Below are 26,682 nucleotides of genomic sequence, written 5' to 3'. Positions count from 1 at the left end.
TAGAAACAACCATGTCCAACGGAAAACACGCACCTGGGAGCGCAAAGTAAGCAGCTGTTTCACTTCACGGTTTCACCACACAGACTTAACGTTGAAGAGACGTGTATTCGGTGTTATTCGGAGCCAAAGATGTAAACAAAGTCAGAGCAGAGCGATGTTGTATTTCCAGAGAAACCCAGAGTTGGTCGGTTTTTCACTGCTGTGTTGTTGTTGGTGTTAGGAGCTAGATTTCTGAACTTATTAATGTTTCTTTATGTGAAAGTGTTTTCTGAAACACAACACGTTGTAACAGTGTGAATTTATTATCAAACAAAACTCCACCCCCTCTCCCTCCCTATTAATAAATAATATTAATAAATTAACAAATAAATAAGTAATGCAATGGCTACGTCTTTGTTGTAGATACAGCTCCCCCTGGTTCCAGTGACCCCCAACTGTAACGGAAATCTGAGTCAGAGGCAGTCTCTCTACAATGACACGTTTTTATATCAAAATTCCCTAAAATATATCTTTTTACGTCTTAGCCGTTTAAGAATGAATCATCTGTCTGCAGTGCTGTAAGGCTCCAGGCTTTAACTGTACTCTCTTAATGTATTTAGCTTTTATAATGGGAGAGTTGTACCCTGCTGATATAATGGAATTAGTGGTTTCTGCTGTAAAATGTCAGCATGCTGTACTTGAGTTACTTGAGCTCATATTAAAAGCTTAGTGTTTTCCACAGTGTAAGAAATGTCAAAGGCTAACATGGCTAGCTGCTGTATATCTCACTTCACACCGTCAGTGGTGAAAACTAGCTATATTTCTGCCCTCAGCAGAATTGGCTGATTCAGTTACTCTGTGGTAAAGTCTCTCTCTCTCTCTCCCTCGCGCGTGCTCTCTCTCTCTCTCTCTCTCTCTCTCTCTCTCTCTCTCTCTCTCTCTCTCCTCTCCCTCTCTCTCCTTCTCTCTCCCTTGCGCGTGCTCTCTCTCTCCCTTGCGCGTGCTCTCTCTCTCTCTCTCTCTCTCCTCGCGCGTGCTCTCTCTCTCTCTCTCTCTCTCCCTCGCGCGTGCCTCTCTCTCTCTCTCTCTCTCTCTCTCTCTTTCCTCTCTCTCTCTCTCTCTCTCTCTTCTCTCTCTCTTCTCACTCCTCTCTCTCTCTCTCTCTCTCCTCTCTCTCTTTCTCTCTCTCTCTCTCTCTCTCTCTCTCTCTCTCTCTCTCTCTCTCTTTCTCTCTCTCTCCTCTCTCTCTCTCTCTCTCTCTCTCTCTCTTCCTTCCTTGTTTTGCAATTTCTTGTTTGGACCTAGTTTCTTTTGCGTCTGTGAGAAGATGGGGTGCAACACTGGTTCTTTTAAAAGTGGTTATTTTATCCCTATCCTGAGCCATTGTTTCACAGCACTCACCATCTGCCAATCAATTTTATTACAGAGCCTAGCCCTGATTGATATGGATTGAATGTATAGTGCGGCACAGTGTCCCAAGCTGTTTGTTATTTATTTAACAGTACTAGGCTAATACTTACATAAATGCACTTACAATTATATAATGCTTTTCTTAAGCCAAAGCGTTTTACATTCTTTGGAATATTTAGAGTCACCACATCCAGCTGCAGGATGTGATGGCAGCCGGTCTACACCGGTTCTCCACACATCGGTCTGTTGTTAGAGTACTGAAAGCGTAAGGCAGGAAACACACACTAGACAGATTGCCGGTCAATCACAGGCCATCATTCACTCACCCGTTCACTCAAACACTTAAACCAGTCGGCAGCTTCACACACTCCTCGATTTCAGAGCACTCAGTGGACAGTCACCTGAGGAAATGATTAAACCCAGAGGATGAATGGTAGCAGCGCTACTGGTTATGCCCCTGTGCCGATCAGGTATAGCATACTGTGTAACATCACTGCCCCCCTTACATGTAGGCTAATGAAGTGTCAGGACTGAGGCTAATGTAATGTTAGGGGTCTTACACAAGGTTTCTTATAGATATATTGTGGTGTTGCTGCCTGAGCTGGGAACTGAACCCTAGTCTCCTGTGAGAGGGCAGTGATGTTACCTACTGTGCAATAACTACTGAATCACTTTATTCATATTAAAACGTGCTATTTTTAAACGTGACACTGGTGATGTGTTTCTGTAGAAATACAGTGAAACACGTTCCTTGTTTTTGAAATGGATTGTAACGTTTTGTTGTGTTGCGAGAGCAGTAAGTAATGATAGGGGCCTGGGGAAGCTGTGTGGTTACCGCAGCTGTCTGACATTGTTCCTGTGAGCATCTGAGCAATTATTAGCCATGTACTGTAGGCTAGTTACTCAGAGCAAACACGAAACACCTTCCAGTGTTTGTGTTCTTTGTGTGTGTGTGTGTGTGTGTGTGTACCTCGGCTGGGTGGTGTTACCCAAAGTTTACATGTGACACAGTTCCCAGCACTTACCAGTGATGTGGAAGTATGTGCCTGTGCTGGAGAGAGTGAAGTAGTGTGTCAAAATGTCATCAACTTCAGTTAAATGTCCATATTATAGACATTACAATGAGAGGTGAAGAGAGGCTGTTTAACATCGTTACCCTAGCTTGGTATGGTCTTTATAGGAACCAGCTTTACAGCACTGTGTGATCTGAGCATACAGAGCTAACGTGAGAAACTGGCAATGACTAAAATCACAGGAGTCTTTCTCTACATTTCACAATTTAACATCCAAACACGGATAAGCTTTAGTGGTTCAGTTACGGTATATAAAGTCTCATTTAGGAGCAGGCGTGTACTGGCCACTCTTATCTTGTGTTTCTGCTCACTTGTCATGTGACATCCTCATCATAGGTTCACCACATCAAGGTCTGTAGCCTGTAGCTCATCTCATAGCCACTCATTTAGACACCATTTAGAATGGAGTTCTGCAAGTACGCTATTAATGGGTTAATAGCCTCTGCCAGGCTATAGTGTGTCATAAGGGATAATTCATAATTAATAAAGGGCAGTGTTTCAAAGGGTAAGGAGTTGCTTATTAATTTTTTATATTTTACGTGGATTCTATTTTGCACGATGTACAGAACCTTTAACAATTTAAGAGTTTGTTGTAGACGTATGATTAAGAGCATCAGCAGTATAATATAATTATAGTTTTTATAAGCTTTTAAAAATCCAGTTAATGATATTTAGAATAATAGACAATAAGACAGACACCAAAAACCTGTCCGCTGTAAAATAATAGTCAGTTAGAAGTGAAATATGTCATAATTGGAATTTTCGACGGTTGTAAGAATGTGACGAATAGATTCTGCTCATTATTAAGTGCTTCTTTACGTCTTTAAAGAGGGAAACTGTCTGGATGTATTTGCTTGGACGCTTTATTTCAATAAATAATGCTGGAAACTAGCAAAAATATCAGCCGACAACATTCAAACATTAATAACATTCTAACAATGATGTGAAAATGAGAAATACTGGAGAATAAGCAACACTTAATATGATGACAGCTTGTGTGATGGACTGCCCCTCCGTCCCCGGGTGTGTTCCTGCCGTCGTCTAATGGTTTGGGTAGTCTTCAGACCCAGTGTGTGTACACTCAGCAGTAAGAAGTGATTACAGAATATAAATAAATGAATTAAATTATAAATATTTGCCCATGCCATGATACGATGTTTGCGGTGTAGGTCTTTGACACGATCATTGATTTAATTGTTTGATTCGTCAGGTGTCAAATGTCCTACGTTTTTAAAAAAAATAGCTTTTGTTTCAAATAACAACACATTCCAAAATGGGGAATTCTTAATGTTTTTAAAAAACAAACACAAACAATATCAGACGGTGTTAGCAAGGCAAGGCAAATGAAAGGGACATAAAAGGCATGTCACCTGTCATTACGTCACTGTAACGTTGATTTGTCACAGTTTAGTTTTGTTCTTTAAGAAGCTGCAGTTGTATGAATTACAGCGTTTAAAATAAACTTCAGTGAAGTCTGTACGCAAAAAACCTGTGTCTGTGTGACTTCTGATTATTAACATAATCTATTGATTCTCTTTGTGTGTGTGTGTGTGTGTGTACATCTCAATCCAGCTCCACGCAGACATCTTTAGGGACGTGTCTGGAGGAATGTATGGAAGCCTTGGATCTGTTTCTTAACAACCATTTCAACGAAAGTTTGGACAAACTGCAGCCACGGTGAGAGCAAGTACTTCCTCCTGCCTGTCTACTTTCCTGTTCTTCAAAGAAACGATCAGTCTTAAAATTTGGTTGCATTTTCTGCTTCAAATGCTCTAAGTAGGGGTTGTACAGTATCAAAACTCCAGGATTCTTGGGGTTGTGGGTTCAGAACCCACCTCAAGTCACTGTCTGTGAGGAGATGTGTGTGTTCTCTCTGTGTCTGTGTGGGTTCCCTCCAGGTACCGGGGTTTCTTCCCACAGTCTAAAAGCATATGCAGGTAGGTGGATTGGCTTTTCTAAAGTGTCCATATGTACGAGTGTGTGATGCTCTATGATAGACTGGTGTTCTATTCAGGATGTGTTCCAGCCTTGTTCCCCGTGATTCTGTGTAGACTCCAGACCCACTGAGACCCAGAACAGGATGAAGCGGTTACAGAAAATCAGTGAAGAAATGAGCTATGAAATCTCAAACCGTTAGATCGACCAGGCCTTGAACAACTGTTGTTTCTTATCTTTCTTTACCCATCCTTATGCAGGTGTATCGTATTATACCTAATCTTTTAAGAAATGTCTCGTGCGTGCGAATAAGATCAGGGCAATTTTGACTGGGCCCTAAACCAATGAGTGTTGGTCTTTGATGATGCAGTTTACACTGATGCAGGGATCATGGGGCTGTATATACAGTACCAGGTGAAGGTGACATAGAGAGCAGACGTAATGTTTACTTAAGGAGTAGTAACAGTAAATGTGCTTCTAATATTGGAGCTAGTGAATCGTCTATGGGTCATCATATGGTTTCTGTAGTAACTGGAATTAGTTTTAGCTTTAAGTGGCTTTCAAACATCAGTGAGATGAAGTGTTTCTGCATGTGTTTGTTCATTTGCGTCACGCTAAACTCCCTTGACCAGGATGTGAAGTGTTTACCCAAGAGCACACCCAAAGACACTCTCACACTCACTCACTCCCATGCATGGACAAGTGTCAGAGGCGGTATAAAGCATGAAACAAGGAAATCTCAGTGGAATTCTACTAAATTATACCCAAAATCAATCGGTTGGTTTTTTGTAAAAAAAAAAAATCAATTTCTTCTGAAATGAAGGATGTTTAAAGAAAGAAAGTTTGTCACTTCTTTGAAAACTATTTGATAAAACTATGAGACTGCAGTAACATATATAAAGTAACTCTAATTTCACCTATCACTTGTCTGGCAGCACTTAAAGCGAATAGACGCAAGCTTCCATTTTTGCATTATATTCACACTATTGAAGAATTAATAAATGCCATAGAATTAATAAAATGGTTCTTAGTTGATTTTACCATTAAATGTTGCTTACAATATTTTACATCAGACAAAACATCAAACATACGTTTACTATTCTTTGGGAGATTAGACATATTTTGAATGTGAGGTTAGACGAATGAACCACAAATAATTTATTTGATTGTCTTTATCATCTGAAGGTTCCAGGAGCACCACAGCTCTCTAGGTCTCGGTCCTGTCATGGCAGGTTTATGAATGACAACTTAAAGATTCCTGAAATCTCATAAAAATGAGAAAATATTTCAGTTCATTTTGGTTTACATTCCAGAGCTAAGCGTCTTTAAGGTGGAGCGGTGTGTTTGAGGGAGGGAAACCGACTGTTTGTACGTAGCTGAATTTGAACATGTCTGTAATCTGTTTTTATTCACTGTTCAAATCCACAGAAACTCATTTGTAACTGGAGTTGTTTAGTTTTGTAGCACTTAATGCAGTTAGCTGATTCCCTAATTTGGAGACATTTACACCTTAATTGATCTGAAACAGCAAAAATAAGTTTATATTACACACCTACGGAGCAGTCATGAGCAATATCTTAATTGTTGTTCATAGTTTTCAAAATTTGGAGTTCTCTCCGTTTAAAAATACTCCAAATGCCTCTGCCATGAGGGAGAGAGGAGAGTAGAGAGAGTAGAGCGAGAGAGAGTTGGGAAAGGAGAGAGCGAGAGAGAGTAGGGAAAGGAGAGAGCGAGAGAGGGTAGGGAAAGGAGAGAGCGAGAGAGAGTAGGGAAAGGAGAGAGCGAGAGAGAGAAGGGAAAGGAGAGAGCGAGAGAGAGTAGGGAAAGGAAAGAGAGAGAGAGAGAGAGAGAGAGAGAGAGAGAAGGGAAAGGAGAGAGAGAGAGAGAGAGAGATTTGTTTACAGTACAGACACTGGGTTTTCGCAAACCCATTAGACCAGTTTCCAGAATGCAAACAGAGTGGTGAGCTAGCAAATGGTGAGAAAACCTCTAATGAATTTTATAAAAAAGTGCTTTTTATGAAAAAGTCTTCTTTGACTAACTTCGTTTCAGTTAAAGTTTAATTTTCTCTAAAATTGTAATGTTAGGGCCAAAACATATATGACACCAGGACGCAAAAGCAGACACTTTGAGCTGTGCACACTGGGTTTCACTCACAGCTGCATTCAAAAATGTGTCACGACACATTTCATAATGCAACACAAGCACGAGCCTCATTCTGAGCGTTTCTGCATGGGGTGCTACAGCAAGAGTCAAGTTTGCTAGTCAACTGTTATAGTGGACCGGCTCTCTGAAGTCTCGGAGTTGGTTCTTCAAACAAAATATATTCCAACAAGATCGATTCAGAGGCTGCACATCCCACTTACAATCAAGTCTTTTTCTTTAGCCTATGCAACAGTTAAAGCAGCACGCACTCCTCTGCTGTAGACATGTCTAACCCTACCTTGTTTACAGATGCTATGATTTGATGCCTGTATCGCCCCCACTGAGTACTACATGGTTTAATCTCCACGGTAATGTAAGAGTGCACCCTGAGTTTGTACAGAAAGACCATGCGTTTGTAGAGTGCTGGCAAAACCCAAAAGTCATTATCTCAGAAAATTAGAATGTTTAAATAAAAAAATGGGTTTAATACAGAAATGTTGTCCCACTGTGAAGTATGTACAGTATATTCACTCAGTACTTGGTCAGGGCTCCTTCTCCATGAATCACTGCCTCAGTGCGGCGTGGCGTGGAGGTGATCAGTCTGTGGCACTGCTGAGGTGTTGTAGAAGCCCAGGTTGCTTTGATAGCGTCCTTCAGCTCGTCTCCATTGTTGGGTCTGGTGTCTCTCATCTTCCTCCTGACAGTACTATGGGGTTGAGGTCGGGTGAGTGTGCTGTCCAGTCGTGTGCAGTGACGCTGTGGTCATTAAACCAGGTGTTGGTAGTTTTAGGAGTGAGGACAGGGGCCAAGTCCTGCTGGAACATTAAATCCACAACTACATAAAGCTCGTCAGAGGGAAGCATGGAGTGCTCTACATTTTCCTGGTAGACGTCCGCACTGACTTTGGACTTGATATAACACAGTGGACCAACACCAGCAGAAGACACGGCTCCACAAACCATCACTGACTGTGGAAACTTCACACTAGACTCCAGCAGCTTGGACTGTGTCTCTCCACTCTTCCTCCAGACTCCGGGCCTTGATTTACAAATGAAATGCAAAATGTACCTTCATCTGAAAACCTTGGGCCTCAGTCCAGTTCCTTTTTCTCCTCGACCCAGATAAGAAGGTCCTGGTGTTGTCTCTGGGTCATGAGCGGCTCGACACAAGGACTGCGACAGTTGTGGCCCGTGTCCTGGACTCGTCTGTGTGTGGTGGCTCTTGAAGCACTGTCTCCAGCAGCAGTCCACTCCTTGTGTATCTCCCCTAAATTTTTGAATGGTCTTTTCTTGACAATCCTTTCAAGGCTGTGGTTCTCCCTGTTGCTTGTGCACCTTTTTCTACCACACTTTTTCCTTTCTTTTTCTACCTCACCTTTCCTCAACTTTCCATTAATTTGCTTGGATACAGCAGGGGGCTGTCAATTCTGGACATCAGTCAAGTCAGAAGTCTTCCCCATGATTGTGTAGCATTCTAAACCAGAAAAAGGGACCGTTTTAAAGGCTTAGGAAATCTTTGCATCTGTTTTGTGCTGATTGTTCTATTTTTCTGAGATAATGACTTTTGGGTTTTCATTGGCTGTAAGCCATAATCATCAACATTAAAAGAACTAAGTGTTGTATAAAAATGTATTTTTTTTAATTTACACAAATGCTCAAAGATACGGTGTATTGCCAACTTTTTATGAACTTGAGTGACATCATTCTAAATCCATAGGGTTTAATATAATGTCGGCCACCCTTCGCAGCCATTAGAGTTTACACTGTTCTGGGGAGGCTTTCCACAAGGTTGAGGAGTGTGTTTATGTGCAGGCCAGTCCATTTCTTCCACAACAAACTCGCTTATCCATGTCTTTATGGACCTTGCTTTATGCACTGGTGCACAGTCATGTTGGAACAGGAAGGGGCCGTCCCTAAACTGTTCCCACAAAGTTGTGAGCATAAAATTGTCCAAAATCTCTTGGTATGCTGAAGCATTAACAGTTTCTTTCACTGGAACTAAGACTACTCCTACTCCTGAAAAAACAAGCCCACACCATAATGCCCCCTCCACCAAACTTTTACACTTGCAGTCAGACAAGTACTGTACTCCTGACCACTGCCAAACCCAGATTTGTTCTTCAGATTGTCAGACAGAGAATTGTGCTTTGTCACTCAAGAGAACATGCTTCAACTGCTCTAGAGTCCAGTGGCAGCATGCTTTACAACAATGCATCCAATGCTTTGCACTGTGCTTGGTTATGTAAGGCTTGGATGTAGCTACTCTGCCAAGGAAACCCGTTCCACGAAGCTATCTTTGTTTTTAAACTAATCTGAAGGCCACGTGAAGTTCAGAGGTCTGTAGCAATTGACTCTACAGAAAGTTGGGGACCTCTTTGCAACATGCACCTCAGCATCCACTGACCCACGTTGTTTTACGAGGCCTACCATGTTGTGGCTGTGTCGCTGTTGTTCTCAATCGCTTCCACTTTGTTACATTATCCCCGACAGTAGACTGTTTAATATAAAGTAGTGTGAAAATTTCATGACTGGACTTGTTGCTTAGGTTGCATCCTGTTCCAGTACCACACTGGAATTCACTGATCTCCTGAGAGCAATGTTTGTAGAAGCAGTCTGCATGCCTAGGTGCTTGGTTTTATACACCTGTGGTCCAGGAAGTGAATGGAACACGTGGATTCAGTCATTTGGATAGGTGAGTGAATACTTTTGGCAAATGTGGGTGCAGGTTTTCCTTTCAACCAAGCAGAAACCACACACTACTTGCTGAGGTCCATTAATTAAAACAAGTGGAATGAGGTGTTGCTTCTGCACCCTGCATCCACGCCAGCCCTCTGTGGATTTGGTTTGACACCCTTGCACTAGCCATTTCCACATTTTAGTATCACTGCTCGCTTGTCAAGTCTTAGCAGTGGTAATGTTTTTCATGTGTGGCATTAGTGATGGTACTGACCGCTGTTCCTTAGTTGTAATCCAGGATTAGTTCTTAAGAAGAAATGGCAAAATATGATAACTGAATCATACTTGGCGACTCTATTGTATATTAACTAATAAGGGCTTTTATCAAATGGTTTCCTTACCCTTAGCTTCAGAGACAATATCAGTGAGCTCACAGTATCTTCTATTTAGCAAGTTGTTTTGCCTTGTAGCTAGTTGTATTACATCGAAGAGTTGCTGAGCTGTGTTGTGAAAAGTGATGAGAATCTTAGCTGTTAACTTGACACCCCAGGGAGATGCCATTTTCTATCGTTTGATTTTGTTGTGGGGCGTCCCCTCCAGTTCACCTCTGTGGATGCATGAGACATTGTGTTGCACAATCAATTTTTCTTTGTTGAATTGAAATAAAAAGATTGTATAAAATGTGGTATTTGCAAAAGATTTGGAACATTTTAATGTTTTATGCTGTATGTTTTTCAACAAATATTTTTGAATCTCTCTCTGTAGTTTATCTGAATTTACAGGTAGTTATCATTGATATTATGTGTAAATCTCAGTTATTCTTTAGCGGGTATCTACCGTACATAAAGGAGAATGAAACAGTGGGCTTGACTTCGTGTTACCTTGAACTAAGATGATTAAGAGAGCACAGTGCCAGTTCCAGTCTGGCTTGTGACCAGAGCTGACTCAGCTACTCCAGAAGCCATGTGTGTTCAGTGGGTGCCAGTCTGGAGTGAAGAATGCCAACTGGCTCTCAGTGTAATTAGTGTTTTTATGCATCTTTAGCTCGGTAAGGGTTTCTCGGGTCAGGGATTCCTGTAGTGTGGTATAGCTGTGAACATTATGGGACTGGATGGGGTGAATGTATGTAATGGTGTGTCATGTGGTGTTGCAGGTCTAAAGAGAGCATGTACCATGCTCTGATCTATGCTACAGTGTTAGAGATGCAAGCCATGATGACCTTCCAACACGATGACCTCGTCAATGCTGGAAACACGATGAAGAGTGCCCAGGAGGTGTGCCAGAGGTACACACACACACACACACACACACACACACACACACACACCATTTACACATTCAAGTGAAGCATGTTCATCAATTAACGTAGGGATAATAAACTTTATGAAACAGATATTGCCATACATTCAATATGAAGTACTTTGGAATGAAAATGTAAATTAAAACCACCCCAAGTGAAGGAGTTGAAGTATTTTGGAGTCTTGTTCATGAGTGAGGGGAAAAGGAATTGTGAGATTGACTGTAGGTTAGGTGCTGAATCATTGTGGGGAAGAGCCATAGGGCTCAGCTCTCCTTGGGTCATGTGCTCTGGGTAATGACCGATGTAAGCGGTGGGTTGCTGGGCGTACTCTCCGTGATCAAGTGAGGAGCTCAGTGATTAAGGAGGTGTTTAAATTAGAGCTGTTGTTCCTTCGTGATGAGAGGAGCCAGCTGAGGTGGTTCACACATCTGAAAAGATGCCTCCTGGACGCTTCCCACAGGTATGGCCACATACCAGGTATGGCCAACCAGAAGGAGGCCCCAAGGTAGAACTGGCTGGCCTGGGAACACCTGGGGATCCCCCCAGGAGGAGATGGTGGGTGTAAGAGATGCCTGGTCTGCTTTGCGTGTTTGCGTTGCCAGTGGATTAAGCAGAAAAGATGATGACGATGATGATACTTTGAGTAAAGTACTTAAATAATTTCATAAATATATCCTACTGTACTAAAATAAATATTCAGATACAAGTGCTGTTGGAGTTTTTAAACACTGCTCACTCAATGACCCCTCTGTTAGACACCTACCTTGTTGGTCCACCTTTTAGAGGTAAAGTCAGAGACAGTAGCTGCACTGTTGGGGGTAGTATTTGGTTCAGTGGTCACAGGATGCTGCTGGGTGAATATTTTTAGTTGGTGGACTATACTCAATGCTGAGGTGTTAAAAAATGTGAGCAGCAGTTTTACAGTCTGTAACTGAAGAACTAAAAGGACGATGTTCACCTAAATGTGGTGCACAGTTAATGTAAAAGCACAGAAATATTTAATCAATATATGCCACATTAAAATGGCAACATATTTATGAAATATTTAGTATGTTGTAGTTATTTTATCATCTAACGTAAATGTATTATGTTATTAAATTCATATTATGCCACACACATTTTCTCTCTACTGTCAATGTGTCTGTCTCTGTTGCCATGGTCTCTTGACCTTTATGCAAATGGGGCCAGTTTTATGTCAGCTGGTGCACAAGTGCTGCTGGATGATTTGCCTCGCGTTTGCATGGAGATGAAGGCCAGGCCTGTCTTAGTAGCTTTAAATGGTAGACAGATGATGTCTGATAACAGGCTTCATGTTTGACTATAATTTTGCAGAGAGAAGCTCTGTGTTAAAGCTAGAGCTTAGCAGGCAGTATCACAGCCAGTTTGGAGAAACTGCACATAAATGTAATGCACAGCAACATACTAAGTGCTTCTGTCAAATTGTAAATGGATGGCTGTAGTTTTATGCTCTTGAAAAAAGCTTTTATATTATTCTGTAAAACGGTTGTGTGTGTTGTGTAAACAAAACCCAGTAACTATGTCCCGACAAATAGCCATTGCAGTAAACATAATTTTAAAGATATGGCACCATCTCTGGTTTTAATCAGGACATTATGTATTTGACTGTGGAAATGGAAAGCTAGCCAGTTGTGTGTAATGTAAAAATGTAATGTTTTGAATGCTAAGTCTTAGCTTTTCCAGGTAGCCTTGTTTCTACACTCACTGTCCTTTCTGTCAGCTTCTGACCAGACAAGCTCACTTTGTAGTTCTCCAATTGCAAACTGTAGTCCATCTTTTGCTCTGCATACTTTGCATCCCTTTTCACTGTGCTGTTCAATGGTCAGGACCCCCACAGAGCAGGTATGATTTGGATGGTGGATTATTCTCAGCGCTGCAGCGATCCTGATGTGGTGGGGGTGGTCGTAGTGTGTTATCAGTCTTTTCCCTAACTCCAGCCACTGCCGTATATGGTGCAATTCCGCGCTCTCTCTTCGCTAATCGCATTGGGTAAAACAATAAAACGTAAGTTCAAGCCTTAGTAGGGCATTTAAACATCAGTCTTGCAAGAAATCATACATCTAAACAATATTTAAGTGTCTCTAACAGTGCTGTAATTCTTTGTGTGCAAAACTGCATGTGGAACACAAAACATTTCCATTTCATGACAGATATTTCCCTCAGTGTAAAAGTTAGCTTAGCGGTTAGCTTCCTTTACTCTGAGGGGAAAATCTACCGCCATTGTAGTCCTTACATGTAGAGTACGGATACCAACACAGGACAAACATAATCTCATTGTGAACCTCTCAAAACCACTGAATGTGGTAGCAACTGTCTCGTTTGACTGTCACAAGCAGGGGAGGTGGCCGAAGTTAGGGGGCGCTAGTAATCTCAGCAGTATTGGCACCTACTTAAACAAAAGCGTTTTTATCTAACAACATATTTTCTTTCAAAGTCAAGCAAGTCTTGGACATTAATCTACACACATTTGACTCCTGAAAAATGTTGATTTGAGTGAGTAAAGTACTTCTATTTATTTACAGTTAGCTAAGATTTCCAATATTGTAATTAAAGTGGCCGGAAGTTGGGGTACCTACACTATGTGTGTTCTGCTGATAAAGAGGATCAGACACTGCAATGCTGCTTGATTTTTCAAATCCCAAAGTGTCACTTCTGGGCTTGTGGGCAGTGACAACAGTCCACTGATGTACATCTACAAAGCGGCACAAAAGGTAGTGTGAGTGTACAGTGAGTGAGCATATTGTTTGAAATCTCCAGTAGTACTGCCGTGTCTGATCCACTTGTACCAACCCAACACACACTAACACACCACCACCGTGTCTCTAAGCACTCTGGGGCTCCTGACTATTGATGAACAGGGAGAAAGGGGGCAAACAATTGCAGAGAAACAGGCAGAATACAGTCTGTAATTGTAGAACTACAAACTGCTCCTATATGGTCTGTGGAACTTAGAAAATAGACAGTGAGTGAGTGGAGAAACAAGGAGGTGGTCATAATGTTGTGGCTGGTTGGTCTATGTGTGTATAGAGAAGGTGTATGATTTCCTGACTCACGTGATTATTATTGCATAGTTACATGAGTAGCCCAGGTCACATGATTTCTTATTTCCTCAGTAAATTCAAAGTGATAATGAGTTTTAACAGTAATTGATTATTACTTTTTTTTTTTTTTTTTTTTTTTTTTTTTTTTTTTTTTCCTTCTTGCTCTTGTGGGAGGCGGTCGCATTTTCTCCCTCTCCGCTCCTTATCTCTCCTGCTCGCGTCTCTGGTCTTGTCTTGTCTACCCGGGGTCTCTCTAACGCCGCTCTTCGAATTACAATTAGAAATGGAATTGATCAGCTGGTCTCTCAACGCTATTGACACCATCTTCTCAAGAAGAAGTTTGGGCACGGGGGAGCCCTCCTGTCCTGATGGAACGACGCTGGCTGGATATGCCATGGATGGATGGGAGAAGTGGCGCGTGGTATGTCTGGCGCCTCTCTCCATTGAGGACATAGAAGATGTATACCTATTTGGATTTATGATCGTGGGATTTCTGCTGATTGGATTAGGTGGTGCCCTGGTTTATCGGAAAATTAGAAGAGTTGAGTCAGTTGTAAACAGCCCAAAGAAACTGACCAACATTATTGATGGGATGGGCAGAGCCGTTGGCGCACAGACTGGGACTGTGAGTAGAAGCTTGGAATCCATCAAGGAGCAACTAACGGCTTTGAACGCCAAGATCGATCGTCTGGAAGACCAGTAAAAAATTGGAACTTTGAATCAGAGGGACTATAGCAAAAAATTCAGCTCACATCTCTGATTCTAACAAGCTGAACTTTATCTGTTTTGGCTGCCCCTGCTATCAGTGGCCTTGGCTGCTGATAGTCTCAACTCCTCCAGAAGGAACGGTCGTCATGGAGATCTGCTGCACCTCCCTTGTCTGAGCTGGGGCTCAAGGACACGTGACCGCTACTACATCTGGACATTTTCACGAACTGATCCTGGTCCCCCCCCCCATTCCCCGTTGAACACGCCTCCTACTGCTTTTTGTCTACGTCACTGAAACTACATGTGTGTATTGCTTTGTGTGCTAAAGGTGTTGTTTTTTTTCAAGATCACACACTGTGCTTCTTAGGCACAGTTTGGGACCTTCATTTTTTTTACCACCACTTCCCCAATGTTAATCTAGCTGTTTCTTCTAACTATACGATGGCGCGGGTAACCTGCTGCGGTCGCGTCTGTTGCACACACCTAACCCCTGTTTATGTGAGTGTACAGACGGAAGCTAATTTCGCTACAATGTTGTACTTGTATAACTTTGTATGTGACAATAAAGATCTATCTATCTATCTATCTACTTGTGCAATGTTATTTTTAACCCACAATGCAGGGGTGTTAGTATGGGATCTGTTTCTGCCTTCTGTATGCTGCTGCACGCTGCTATATACATGTTTACAATTTGCAGTAATGTGGAGCTGGTCCTAGATCAGTTTTCTCACTTAGAGTAGGTGGATAAATATGGACCTTGGCTCATATCCTTGTTATGTACAGTACATCTGTGTGTGGAGATAATGGATAATGAGAATATGAATGTGCTGTGATCCTCTGCAGATTTCGTAAGAGATCTGGCAGTCTGGCAAGCAGAGCAGCTGGAGATGATCTGACTGAAGGTAAATTGTGTTGATAGGGGCCATTGCAACTTTGCTTTTATGGAATATGGGACATTTTATTATGGGGATACTTTGCAGCTGTAAAAGGAAGATGTGAAAAATATAGTGTTTGGAATTGTTTTTTTATGATGAGACTTTAATGTTCGTGTGTGTGTGTGTGTTTACAGAGGAGCTCCATGCCGAGGCATGTTATGCCGAATGCTTGCTACAAAGAGCCGCGCTCACGTTTTTACAGGTTGGACACAGATTTCAAGCCTCGTATACATCAGCAGCTTTATAACCCATGTTCCACACACTGTCCTGCATTCTCCCCACTGGCTCTCAGTTCTGATTCATAGCAACAGGCTGCACACTTTCTTCTCTCCAAAACTGTGCTCTAGTTTTATATTTTCATTGGTTTTAGGGTGAAAATCCAGACTGTGTAATATGATATGAAGTTTTTACTGTGCCTTCTTATGCCGTCACGTACACGTGATCGTATAACATTTTAATGATACGCATTTTCATGTACAATATCAAGGTTTCCCTAGATCCAACTAATCTATTGAAGTAATAAATACATGAATAGATCAGTCAAATTCCCAAATGAAGGAAATTGACAACTGCTGAGGGGTAAAGTTCATCTATGAACTAGTGTAACATATTACTCTACCGCTACATTATTGTATCATTCACTATTAAATAAACATTTAATAAATGCATGTAAATGATTCATAATTATCCACAAAGGGCAGCATGGTGGGTGCAAGAAGTAGTGCCTCTGTCACGCAGCCCCAGAGTTCTGGGCTTGTGTTCAAATCTGCATCATGTCACGGTCTGGTGTGTTCTCCCAGTGTCTGTGTGGGTTTTCTCTGGGTGCTTCAGTTTTCTCCCACATTCCAAAGACATATGATGGTGTTGATTGATCCACCAACAAATAAATATCCAGCTAAAGACTAAATACAGATGATAATATAAATATAAACCTGATTGTTTTTAACAGAACATCTGCAACCAAAAGAAGAGCGCCTCTGAAAGTGTCTCAAGGGTGGACTGCCAATACACTCTTTAAAAATCTCTCTGGTTTGAATCAAATTTTGAAGTTGTCAGTAGGTTCTTAAAATCATTTCTCCCTTGGTTACTTTGCAAGACACACGTTTAGCCTCGAGGTGGTTTGCTATTTGATCTCCTCTCCATTCCTTGATATTGTTTTTATTGTCTGCTTCGTTGTCTTGCCTACAGGACGAAAACATGGTGAGTTTCATCAAAGGAGGAATCAAGGTGCGAAACAGCTACCTCATATACAAGTAAGTCTGGAACCGTTGTACAGGAGGCACAGGAGTGTCACCTTTAGAATATTAAAGCTGAGCTGTTTTTACCCTCTCAGCCCTAATATGATAAAGGTGATGAAACAGAGACACCACTAAAAGGTTTTGGATTTAAAAGTGGAATGATTAATAGTTCTTTTTGGAAATGGTGAGGAAATATCGATTGAATATTTCCATATGTGAATTAATTATGTTTTTACGTTGTGTGGGAGTCTTTTATTCCCACTGACACATGATAAACAAGTCTTGTAAAACAACGTCTTCTAATAGACTGCCCAGGCTAAACAGATCAATCACTGCCAGCTGTGACTGACCTGGATATTATTTCATACTCAGGGAGCTCCACTCTTTTATCGGGTCTCACAACTCTTTTAAAGGAGCGAACCACAAGCACCTGGAGGGAGGGGTGGCGTTTGGAATTGGTGCTTTCAACTTGGTACGTTATACTGCTATTTTGTAATGGTTTAAACATGAAGGACCAAGTAAACTGTCAGTATTTGTTATTGTCCTATGTCATTTTTTTATTATTATTATTCCGCAGACACTTTCACTGTTCCCTGCCCGGATACTCAAGGTTTTGGAGTTTGCAGGCTTTTCTGGGGATAAGGTGACTACTTGATTTGTCCAAACGTTGCCTTTATTACAGCTTTCTCTGGAGTCATTGATTTAAGAGCACATTCTTTTCTCAGAAATTGTTTCTTGAGTGTTACACATCCTTTCAGACCCACAGCGATGAGTTGCTGTTTCACAGCGCAGTGACAGACTGAAACACTCATTACAATATTTTTTAGCAGTTGTTTCTGTCTCATTAACCCTTCTCACCTGTGTTTGTGTGTAGGAATATGGGCTGTCTAAGCTGTATGAAGGGGCCACATCCCATAACCTGCGCTCTATGCTGTGCGCACTGCTGCTACTCTGCTATTACACCTTTCTCTCCTTTATTTTAGGTAATAGCCAGCAATCCTGCCACATATTGTTAGACTTTCTTGAATTATTTATAGTTAGATTTATTGTCACATCACAAAATAAATACACTTTTAAAAAAGTTAAAATGCTAAAGTTAATAAGAATGTGTGTGTGTGTGTTGCCCTGTGAAGGACTGGCGCCCCCTCCAGGGTGTATTCCCGTCTTGTGCCCAATGATTCCAGGTAGGCTCTGGACCCACCGCCGCCCTGAAATGAATAAAGGTTACACATAATGAATGAATGAAATGAAGTTAATAAATTGAACTGAAACTCATTAATATTGCATATACAGAGCTAATGTATGTGCTAAGTTATATGTACTGATTGTGTATTATTATTATTATTATTATTATTGATTTATTTTTGCATTTGCAGCTTAAAAATGTACCATTTTTTAATGATATATAATATTCATTCATTCATTGTGTGTAACCCTTATCCAGTTCAGGGTCGCAGAGGGTCCAGAGCCTACCTGGAATCATTGGGCACAAGGCGGGAACACACCCTGGAGGGGGCGCCAGTCCTTCACAGGGCAACACAGACACACACACATTCACTCACACACTCACACCTACGGACACTTTTGAGTCACCAATCCACCTACCAACGTGTGTTTTTGGACCGTGGGAGGAAAAAGAGCATTCGGAGATAAAAAAAAAACAGGGAGAAAATATCTAACTCCTCACCTAACTCTCCCGGAGCAGAGCTGGAACCCACAACCCCAGGACCCTGGAGTTGTGTGACAGCGACGGTACCAGTTGTGCCACATTTATATTGTTGCTCTCAGACAAAAAACTCCTATCTCAAAAATGGTCACATTTAAACATTTGTTTTAATTAGAAGTTTATGTCAAAATATTAGATTTAAACGTGTGCTAATTTTCTCTGCAGGGACAGGAGAGGGGGACGTAGCTGATGCTGAGAAACTGCTGAAACCTTTTCGTCTGCGATACCCACGTGTAGGTTTTATGTGCCCCCACAAACCCCCTCCTGTCTTCTTTTTCTTTTTTTTTCTTTGAATGTTTTTTTCTCTCTCAATCTCTTTTTCTCTGTGTATCTCTCTCTCTCTGGTTTTTTCTCTGTCTCCTTATCTCTATCATTTGAAGAGAATGAGGTGGAGCTCTTCAGGTAAACACATCCACACACCTTACTGTCTGCCATCAGAAACACTGAAGTGATGTGAATATACGGCACTTCCTTATACAGAGTGTTTGTTTGGTCTTTAAAATCATTCTGTTTCTTTCTGTTTCCACCAGACATGTTTAGGGCTAGTAACATTGTAAACAGAATTGCATTGACAGTATTTTGGCAGTACATTTGGAACTCCCTTTTTCTTCCTTTCTCTCTCTCTCTCTTCTCCAGGGAGCCATTTTCCTGTTTTTCGCAGGCAGAGTGGAGGAGATAAAAGGCAATGTTGATGAGGTGAGTAAATGGCTTTGTGTAGGGAACAGGGGATGGGAATATTATCTCTAGAATTTCATATTTCATGATTACAGCTTTTTTCCTTGGGTAGACTGCCTTAAGTGCAAATTAAATGGACCTGTTAGTTTCTGGTCCATTGCCAATGGCATTTCTCTTATTACCCTACTGTTTGAAATATGGTGGGTGTGTAGGTTTTGCTGTTTTGCTGAATGCCTAAAGCTAAACTGCCTTTTGGTAGCTTTTAAAGTTAGCAATAAATTTATAAAAAATATATTTTTTAAAATTGAAATGTAGTCATCCAGCAAAAACATGGCACAACACACATAATGTACAGTAGAGGTAGGGTTTCACTGCAGCATCACAGTGTGGCAGTAAGCACATAAACACAAGTGTGCTAAGGGCTGTGAACACACACGCAGAGCGGTCGGCAGCCATCCCTGTGTTTTGGGGTTCAGTGCCTTGCTCAAGGGCACTTCGGCCATGGATGTTCCCGCTGGTCCTGGGGATCGAACCGGCAAACGTTCCATTACCAAGCCGAGTCCTCTGACCATTAGGCCAAGGCTGCTCACTGGTATTAATATTTACCAGATAATCTTTAATAACAATGGTATTAAAAAACAAACAATACCACCACCAAAAAGAACACACCACACTCCTCACAGACAGTCACCCGGAGGAAACCCACGCAGACACAGAGAGAACACACCACACTCCTCACAGACAGTCACCCGGAGAAAACCCACGCAGACACAGAGAGAACACACCACACTCCTCACAGACAGTCACCCGGAGGAAACCCACGCAGACACAGAGAGAACACACCACACTCCTCACAGACAGTCACCCGGAGGAAACCCACGCAGACACAGGGAGAACACACCACACTCCTCACAGACAGTCACCCGGAGGAAACCCACGCAGACACAGGGAGAACACACCACACTCCTCACAGACAGTCACCCGGAGGAAACCCACGCAGACACAGGGAGAACACACCACACTCCTCACAGACAGTCACCCGGAGGAAACCCACGCAGACACAGGGAGAACACACCACACTCCTCACAGACAGTCACCCGGAGGAAACCCACGCAGACACAGGGAGAACACACCACACTCCTCACAGACAGTCACCCGGAGGAAACCCACGCAGACACAGGGAGAACACACCACACTCCCCACAGACAGTCACCCGGAGGAAACCCACGCAGACACAGGGAGAACACTCCACACTCCTTACAGACAGTCACCCGGAGGAAACCCACGCAGACACAGGGAGAACACACCACACTCCTCACAGACAGTTACCCGGAGGAAACCCACGCAGACACAGGGAGAACACACCACACTCCTCACAGACAGTCACCCGGAGGAAACCCACGCAGACACAGGGAGAACACACCACACTCCTCACAGACAGTCACCCGGAGCGGGACTCGAACCCACAACCTCCAGGCTCCTAGAGCTGTGTGACTGAGACACTACCTGCTGCACATGCCGCCCTACCATAGTGCACATGACAGTGAGAAAACAGGACAAGGCTAAATGATAAGAATCTACATTTGACAAAACAGGAAAGGTATGGTTTCTTGTTTTTCAGTCATACTTTTGATTCAGCTGTGGTTTGCCATCTGACATTTCCTTTATTTAGAGATGGCTTTTGGCAGGGAGCAATATTTTAAGAGAAGAAATGAATATAACAACAAACATTTAAGCAATTTATGATTGAAACTGGATCATCATTATCAGACTAACCAGAAAACAGAAACCATCATTTATTATTAAATAATCTAGTAATTATTATTTTAGGCCAATCCCAAACAACAGGCCATTTTTATACAGAATATAGTGTTAGAAACTATATATAAGTCTCACATTTCCAGGGTCCTGGGGTTGTGGGTTTGAGTCCCAATTTAGGTGACTGTCTGTGAGGAGTTTGGTGTGTTCTCCCAGTGTCGGTGTGGGTTTCCTCCAGGTGCTCAGGTTTCCCACAGTCCAAAAACACACACTGGTAAGTGGATCGGCTATGCAAGTGTCTCTGGGAGTTATTATATGAGTGAAATTGTTAGTGTGTTGTCCCGTTATGGACTGCTGCTCTGTCCAGGGTGTGTTCCCGCCATGTGCCCAGTGATTCCAGGTATGCTCCTGACCCTCCACCCCACCCTGAACTGGATAAGTGGTTACAGACAATTAAACATTTTATTTTATAAAGAAAAAGTATTTCTGTGTTTCCAGGCGGTGGCGCTGTTCGAGGAGGGCTGCAAGGCGCAGCAGGCCTGGAAGCAGTTCCATCATATGTGTTACTGGGAGCTGATGTGGTGCTTCACCTACAAGAAACACTGGAAGATGGCCTACTTCTATGCTGACCTGCTTAGCCAGGAGAGTCGCTGGTCTAAGGTCAGTCAGCACTTTATGAGTTTTATGATTATTTTGTGTAAGCATTTTTTAGATGTTTATTTATTTATTTATTTTTGCTTCATTTTCAACCAATCATGTCTTATTCCGGTTCCACACCTTAGCTAGTAGCTGATCTCTCCCTGTCACACACAGTGCCATCAAAAACGGGTGGGTGAGGACAAGCATTCAGTTCCTCTGAAACATATCAGCTAGCCTTCTTTCTGCACTGCTGCTAATATAATGTCACAGGACAGAGGAGAACACCAACTGCCCAGCTCTGTCACATCAGCTGACAGATCCCCATGTTGACTGACACTATGCCATATGATGCCTACCCACCATCAGTGAAGCAAAGCCTTTGCTCAGGACCGAACCAGTGTACCAGCTTTTTAAAACACTGGGAACAAACACAACACTGAAAAATGCCCAAAAATATTAATAATAGACGAATTCTGTAAAGTACACATGGTTATGCATCCACAGGTGTGGGATTGAGAGGTGTAAAAACCCCCAGCACTGGGCTGTGGAACAATGCAGTGGTGGTGGTGCATTGGATTGAAAAGATTGGGATTTGTGATTCCGCACTTGACGTCAGTTTCTGACTTCACTAATGCTCTTGTGGATGTACAAACCACATCCTCATAGAAAACCTTTTTGGCTACAAAATCTATCCTGGTTTCTTTCTCTCCCTCAGGCTATGTATGTGTACATGAAGGCTGCGTATCTCAGCATGCTGCCGGAGGGGGAGGCAAGACCATTTGGAGAGGATGAGGTGGAGCTCTTCAGGTAAACACACTTGTACACCCTACTGTCTGCCATCATTAACACTGAACTGATGAGGATGTCTGTATACACAGTGCTTGGCTTTGGCTTACGTTGGTCTTTATAGTTCTTTCTCTCTGCATTCTGGAAACTGGTCTAATGGGTTTGCGAAAACCCAGTGTCTGTACTGTAAACGAGTCTCTCTTTCTCTCACTCTCTCTCTCTCTCTCCCTCTCTCTCTCCTCTCTCTTCTCTCTCTCAGACAGGTGCCAACCTTCAAACAGAAAATAGCAGGGAAATCTCCTCCCACAGAAAAGTTTGCTATCCGTAAAGCTCGACGGTACAGAGCCAGCAATCCTGTGCGACTCTCTGTACCTGTGCTTGTAAGACACTAACCTTGGCAATTCATACCAACACATTAAATATGCGAAAAGCTTTAATTAAGCTACTCTTATTATTTGAAATGAGATATCAGAGCAATAGTGTTACATTTAACATGTGGTATTTTTGTTTAAAAAAGTGTCCCCCTCTCTGATATTCTGTATATATATAATATAATTTTATATTCAAATACGACTGTATTGAAAAGTAGTGCAAGTCTGCCCTCTTTAATTATTCTCATAGTCTGAATAGTTACTCTCTGTAGAAGTGATGTCTACACTGAGTAAATATGAAGAGAGATTGTGCTGCATGTTTCAGGAGATGATGTATATGTGGAACGGGTTCTCCATGATCAGTAAGCGCCAGGAGCTTACAGAGGGAATGCTGGAGACTCTACTGGAGGCAGAACGCACCCTGCAGGCTACCCCAGGTACTACAACCAGTTCTGAGACATGGCTTAGTAACCCATGTCAGAGATTCCCAAGCTATAGACCTGTACCGTGCTGAAAGCCACAAGCTTTTATTACTATTAATATTAAAATATGTATTTATTTTAAGGCTTAATCTTTTCAGTTCACTCTAACAGCTTTCAAGTTCACCATGTGTTATTTAGAAAATGTATCATGTGCATGTTATAAGCGGTCAGTTGCATGTCTGAGCAGTTCGAGGCAGGGAACTAACTGTGTATTCACTGAAGGTGTAGAGTTGCATGTAAACTGTTTTACAGCAGTTTAATAGATGACTGAAATGTAAGTCAAGTAATTGACAATATTACCTAGAATTTTGGGGTCACAAACACAGTAAACAAGCATAATTTCTCATTAGTAATAAGTAGAGAATCCCTCTGTGCAGCAGCTAAACTGATAGACAGTGGTAAAACTAGAGTCGATCCGTCAGAGAGGTGCACATTCAGAACACAATCACAGGAGAGTCACGCGCCAAATCACCAGCTTTCTACCACTTTACAAATCATCTGCTTATTTGTCCTTCACACCTACGTTTGCACTCTATTTAAATGCTGCTACAACTGCATTAAAATGATGCATGGTGTGTATTAATTAGCATTTAGTTTGATTTAAACAGATTTTTCCTCTATGTATATAATGCCTCAAAATGGCTCATTAAAGAATAAATAATGTTATTAAGATTGGGAGTTCAGCTCATAGAAAGTACTGGAAATGTGCCAGTGTGTTTCATGTGTTCATTTAGCGCACACAGCTTGAGCTTCGTATTTTAAAAAAATAAATAAACAAGGATAATAATAACTGGCCATGTGCCAGTTTGGCTGTGAACTAGATGAAAAAATGAATTCCTGGTGGGGTTCCTCCACAATATTTATTAATGTTATATTGACTTATGGCCAACCTTAAACATGACTCTTATTTTCAAATCTAATCTTTTCTTTAAACATTAATTCATTGCCAATCTTACACACTGTAATTAATGTTAGACTACATTAATCATTAAACTGTTCTTACATTCATTCATTCATTCACTATCTGTAACCCACAATCTGTAATTCACAATCTGTAATCACTGGGCACAAGGCAGGAACACACCCTGGAGGGGGCGCCAGTCCTTCACAGGGCAACACACACACATTCACTCACACATACGGACACTTTTGAGTCGCCAATCCACCTACCAACGTGTGTTTTTGGACTGTGGGAGGAAACCGGAGCACCCAGAGGAAACCCACGCAGACACAGGGAGAACACACCACACTCCTCACAGACAGTCACCCGGAGGAAACCCACGGGGACACAGGGAGAACACACCACACTCCTCACAGACAGTCACCCGGAGGAAACCCACACAGACACAGGGAGAACACACCACACTCCTCACAGACAGTCACCCGGAGGAAACCCACGGGGACACAGGGAGAACACACCACACTCCTCACAGACAGTCACCTGGAGGAAACCCACGCAGACTACAAAATACTACACTTAACCTAACCCTAACTATGTGATAAACTAATGACTTGCCGAAGAGGAGACGGCAAAATGTAAAATAAACTGTGTGTGTGTGTGGTGTGTATGTTTGTCATTAAGGTAATGAGTACACACTGGACGACAGCTGCTTGATTCTGCTGCTGAAAGGCTTGTGTCTGAAGAACCAAGGCCGTCTCCAGCCAGCCGAGGAATGCTTCAACAAAGTTTACAGCAGGCAAGTTTTACACCATTCACAGTCCAGCAGTTAGCTACAATAAAATAAATACTGCCTGTGACAGGTCAGTAAAATCATCTGAAACAAACCCCCAACAACAGAACTACTGGATGTTGAATCTAAACTGAAAGCCATGTTTGCCACCATCATTGACATGTAGGACTGTAGTAGTGCATAAAGATGGTTAAATAGGGTGTTGTCTGTAATTTGCTAAAATAAAATAAAAAGATCAGTAATGTTATGGAGATGTGTCTGTTTTCATTTGCTTGGAGCAGTGAGAAGAAGCTGAAGTTCGACCATTACCTGATTCCCAACTCTCTGCTGGAGCTGGGTCTGCTGTATATTGACACAGGGAGGAGGGAGCAAGCCATTAAACTATTGCAAAAAGCCAAGTAAGCAGAGTCCAACCCGGAGCCACAGCCTACTTTTTATTGATTTGTTTTCCAATATAATACTTTACAGTCCTGACAGGTCATAGTTATGGCTTTTTAAAACTATTTTAAAAGCCTGCCATCTTTGGTTTTTAAACCTAGACTCACATTACAAGTTAAGGCCACCATTTTGGGCGGGGCTATCATATTTATAGTGAAGCTTTAAGTTTATGACGACTGCCGTATGATCATTCCTGTCAAAGATGACTTTTGACTGGTTTCTTCTTCCTCAGAAATAACTACAAGGAGTACTCCATGGAGTCCCGCACCCAGTTCAGAGTTCACGCAGCGCTGTCCAAACTGAAGGTGGACACGAGTGACCAGGAAGAAATCACAGTCTTGTAAAAGACGAGTCACAGTGCCACATTCAGGACTGACCCTTTCAGTGACCCAGAGAGACTCATCCTCCATCCTGTTTCCTCCCTTTATTCCTACCCTGCAAGGTTATTTTATAAAGGTCCTGGTACATTTGAACCTGCCTTCAGGAAAATATAGGGAGGTGGGGAACACTCAAACCACTTTATTTGTAATTTTGTTACACGTGAAAGGAATCTTTTAGGGTAAATGCAAAATATTAGATAATAGCAGAGTGACCCGAGTCAGACATGAAAGATTACAACTTGTTTGAAAAGAGTATTAAACGATAGGAAATCTGCCTGCAGCTACAGTCAGGGAGTTTAGAAAGAGTTTGACAAGCTTTAGTTTCAAATTACTATTGTTGTGCACCATTGTCACTGAAGATTAGACTTTTTCTTTCCTCTGCAGCAGACAGTGGGTGATACGTGATGTAGGAAAATAAGACATGGATAAAGCAAGCCTTTAATAATGGCTATATTTTCCATTAGGATCTAAGAAGGACTAAAATCGGTGGAAGTAACAATGGACCTGTTATATATTAGTATTTTTCTCATTGTAAATCGTATTCGAAAGCAAAGCCACATTAACGTGTTTCCCAGAGCTGAGGTACTGTACGTTTTTAGGAAGTTGTGTGTAAAACCTTGTGCCCTGGATGGTGGTGTTTACGGCATAAAATCCAAAGAAGCTCTCTTTACTGGGTTTGGGGAAACGGAAAAACTAGAAAACTGACAGTTTGCGGACCCACTTTTATAAAAATAATATAATGCATAGGGAATAATTTCATAAAAATAGTGGATTTGACTAATACACCACGTCCTCTGCTTCAGGATGATGTGTTAGTCTGCTGTGCCATGGACACAGGGAATGAGTGAAGTAGTTTACTTACTTAACAAGATGACAGTTAACCTGTGTATACAGTGCACAGGCGAACACCAAAGACCAGTGACACACTCGGTGTGAGTGAAACAACTAAAAGATTTGGCAGTTGACAAATGTTAGCTCATGCAGTTATTCACATTCCATAACATTCCTACAAATACCCCCCTCCCACCAAATTAAACCTAGCTACAAGTGTGTTTTCTCACGGTAGCTTTTGTTCCGAGTGTATGACCGATGGTGATGTGCCTTAGAACATTGCCGTAATCAAATCAAGGCTGGAATAAAACTAGAATGTACCTCTGTCATATTATAAATCTAAGAAATTCTTCATTTTTAATATGGAATTGATAAAATTAACTATAACAATCAGTAAATTATTTGACTAACGACACAGGATTATTGTCCCTTGCCCCATTTGTTGTGT

At 41.9% G+C, this 26,682-nt stretch overlaps 1 protein-coding gene across 1 annotated transcript; it reads left to right on the top strand.

Annotated features, from left to right (window-relative positions):
* The first annotated feature begins 7 nt into the window (after positions 1-7).
* zgc:158403 (tetratricopeptide repeat protein 39A) lies at positions 8-26,682 on the top strand. Its single transcript, XM_066641834.1, has 18 exons — positions 8-46; positions 4,035-4,139; positions 10,371-10,502; positions 15,128-15,186; positions 15,354-15,421; positions 16,408-16,472; positions 16,830-16,929; positions 17,035-17,100; positions 17,332-17,440; positions 18,349-18,416; positions 18,820-18,879; positions 21,115-21,276; positions 21,971-22,062; positions 22,301-22,421; positions 22,738-22,849; positions 24,477-24,591; positions 24,867-24,983; positions 25,256-26,682. The coding sequence occupies exons 1-18, from the start codon at positions 12-14 to the stop codon at positions 25,365-25,367; spliced, it is 1,698 nt and encodes a 565-aa protein (XP_066497931.1). The 5' UTR covers positions 8-11; the 3' UTR covers positions 25,368-26,682.

Source organism: Hoplias malabaricus, chromosome 13 (genome assembly GCF_029633855.1).
Source record: "Hoplias malabaricus isolate fHopMal1 chromosome 13, fHopMal1.hap1, whole genome shotgun sequence".
NCBI classification, from domain to species: Eukaryota; Metazoa; Chordata; class Actinopteri; order Characiformes; family Erythrinidae; genus Hoplias; species Hoplias malabaricus.
The sequence above is the reverse complement of the archived record's forward strand: the minus strand, read 5'-3'. Positions and strand labels throughout refer to the sequence as shown.

Coding starts and splice junctions, on each gene's coding strand:
- zgc:158403 (XM_066641834.1), top strand. CDS start 12: ATGTCCAACGGAAAACACGCACCTGGGAGCGCAAA. Junction 22,850..24,476: donor CACCCTGCAGGCTACCCCAG/GTACTACAACCA, acceptor TTTGTCATTAAG/GTAATGAGTACACACTGGAC. Junction 24,984..25,255: donor AAACTATTGCAAAAAGCCAA/GTAAGCAGAGTC, acceptor CTTCTTCCTCAG/AAATAACTACAAGGAGTACT.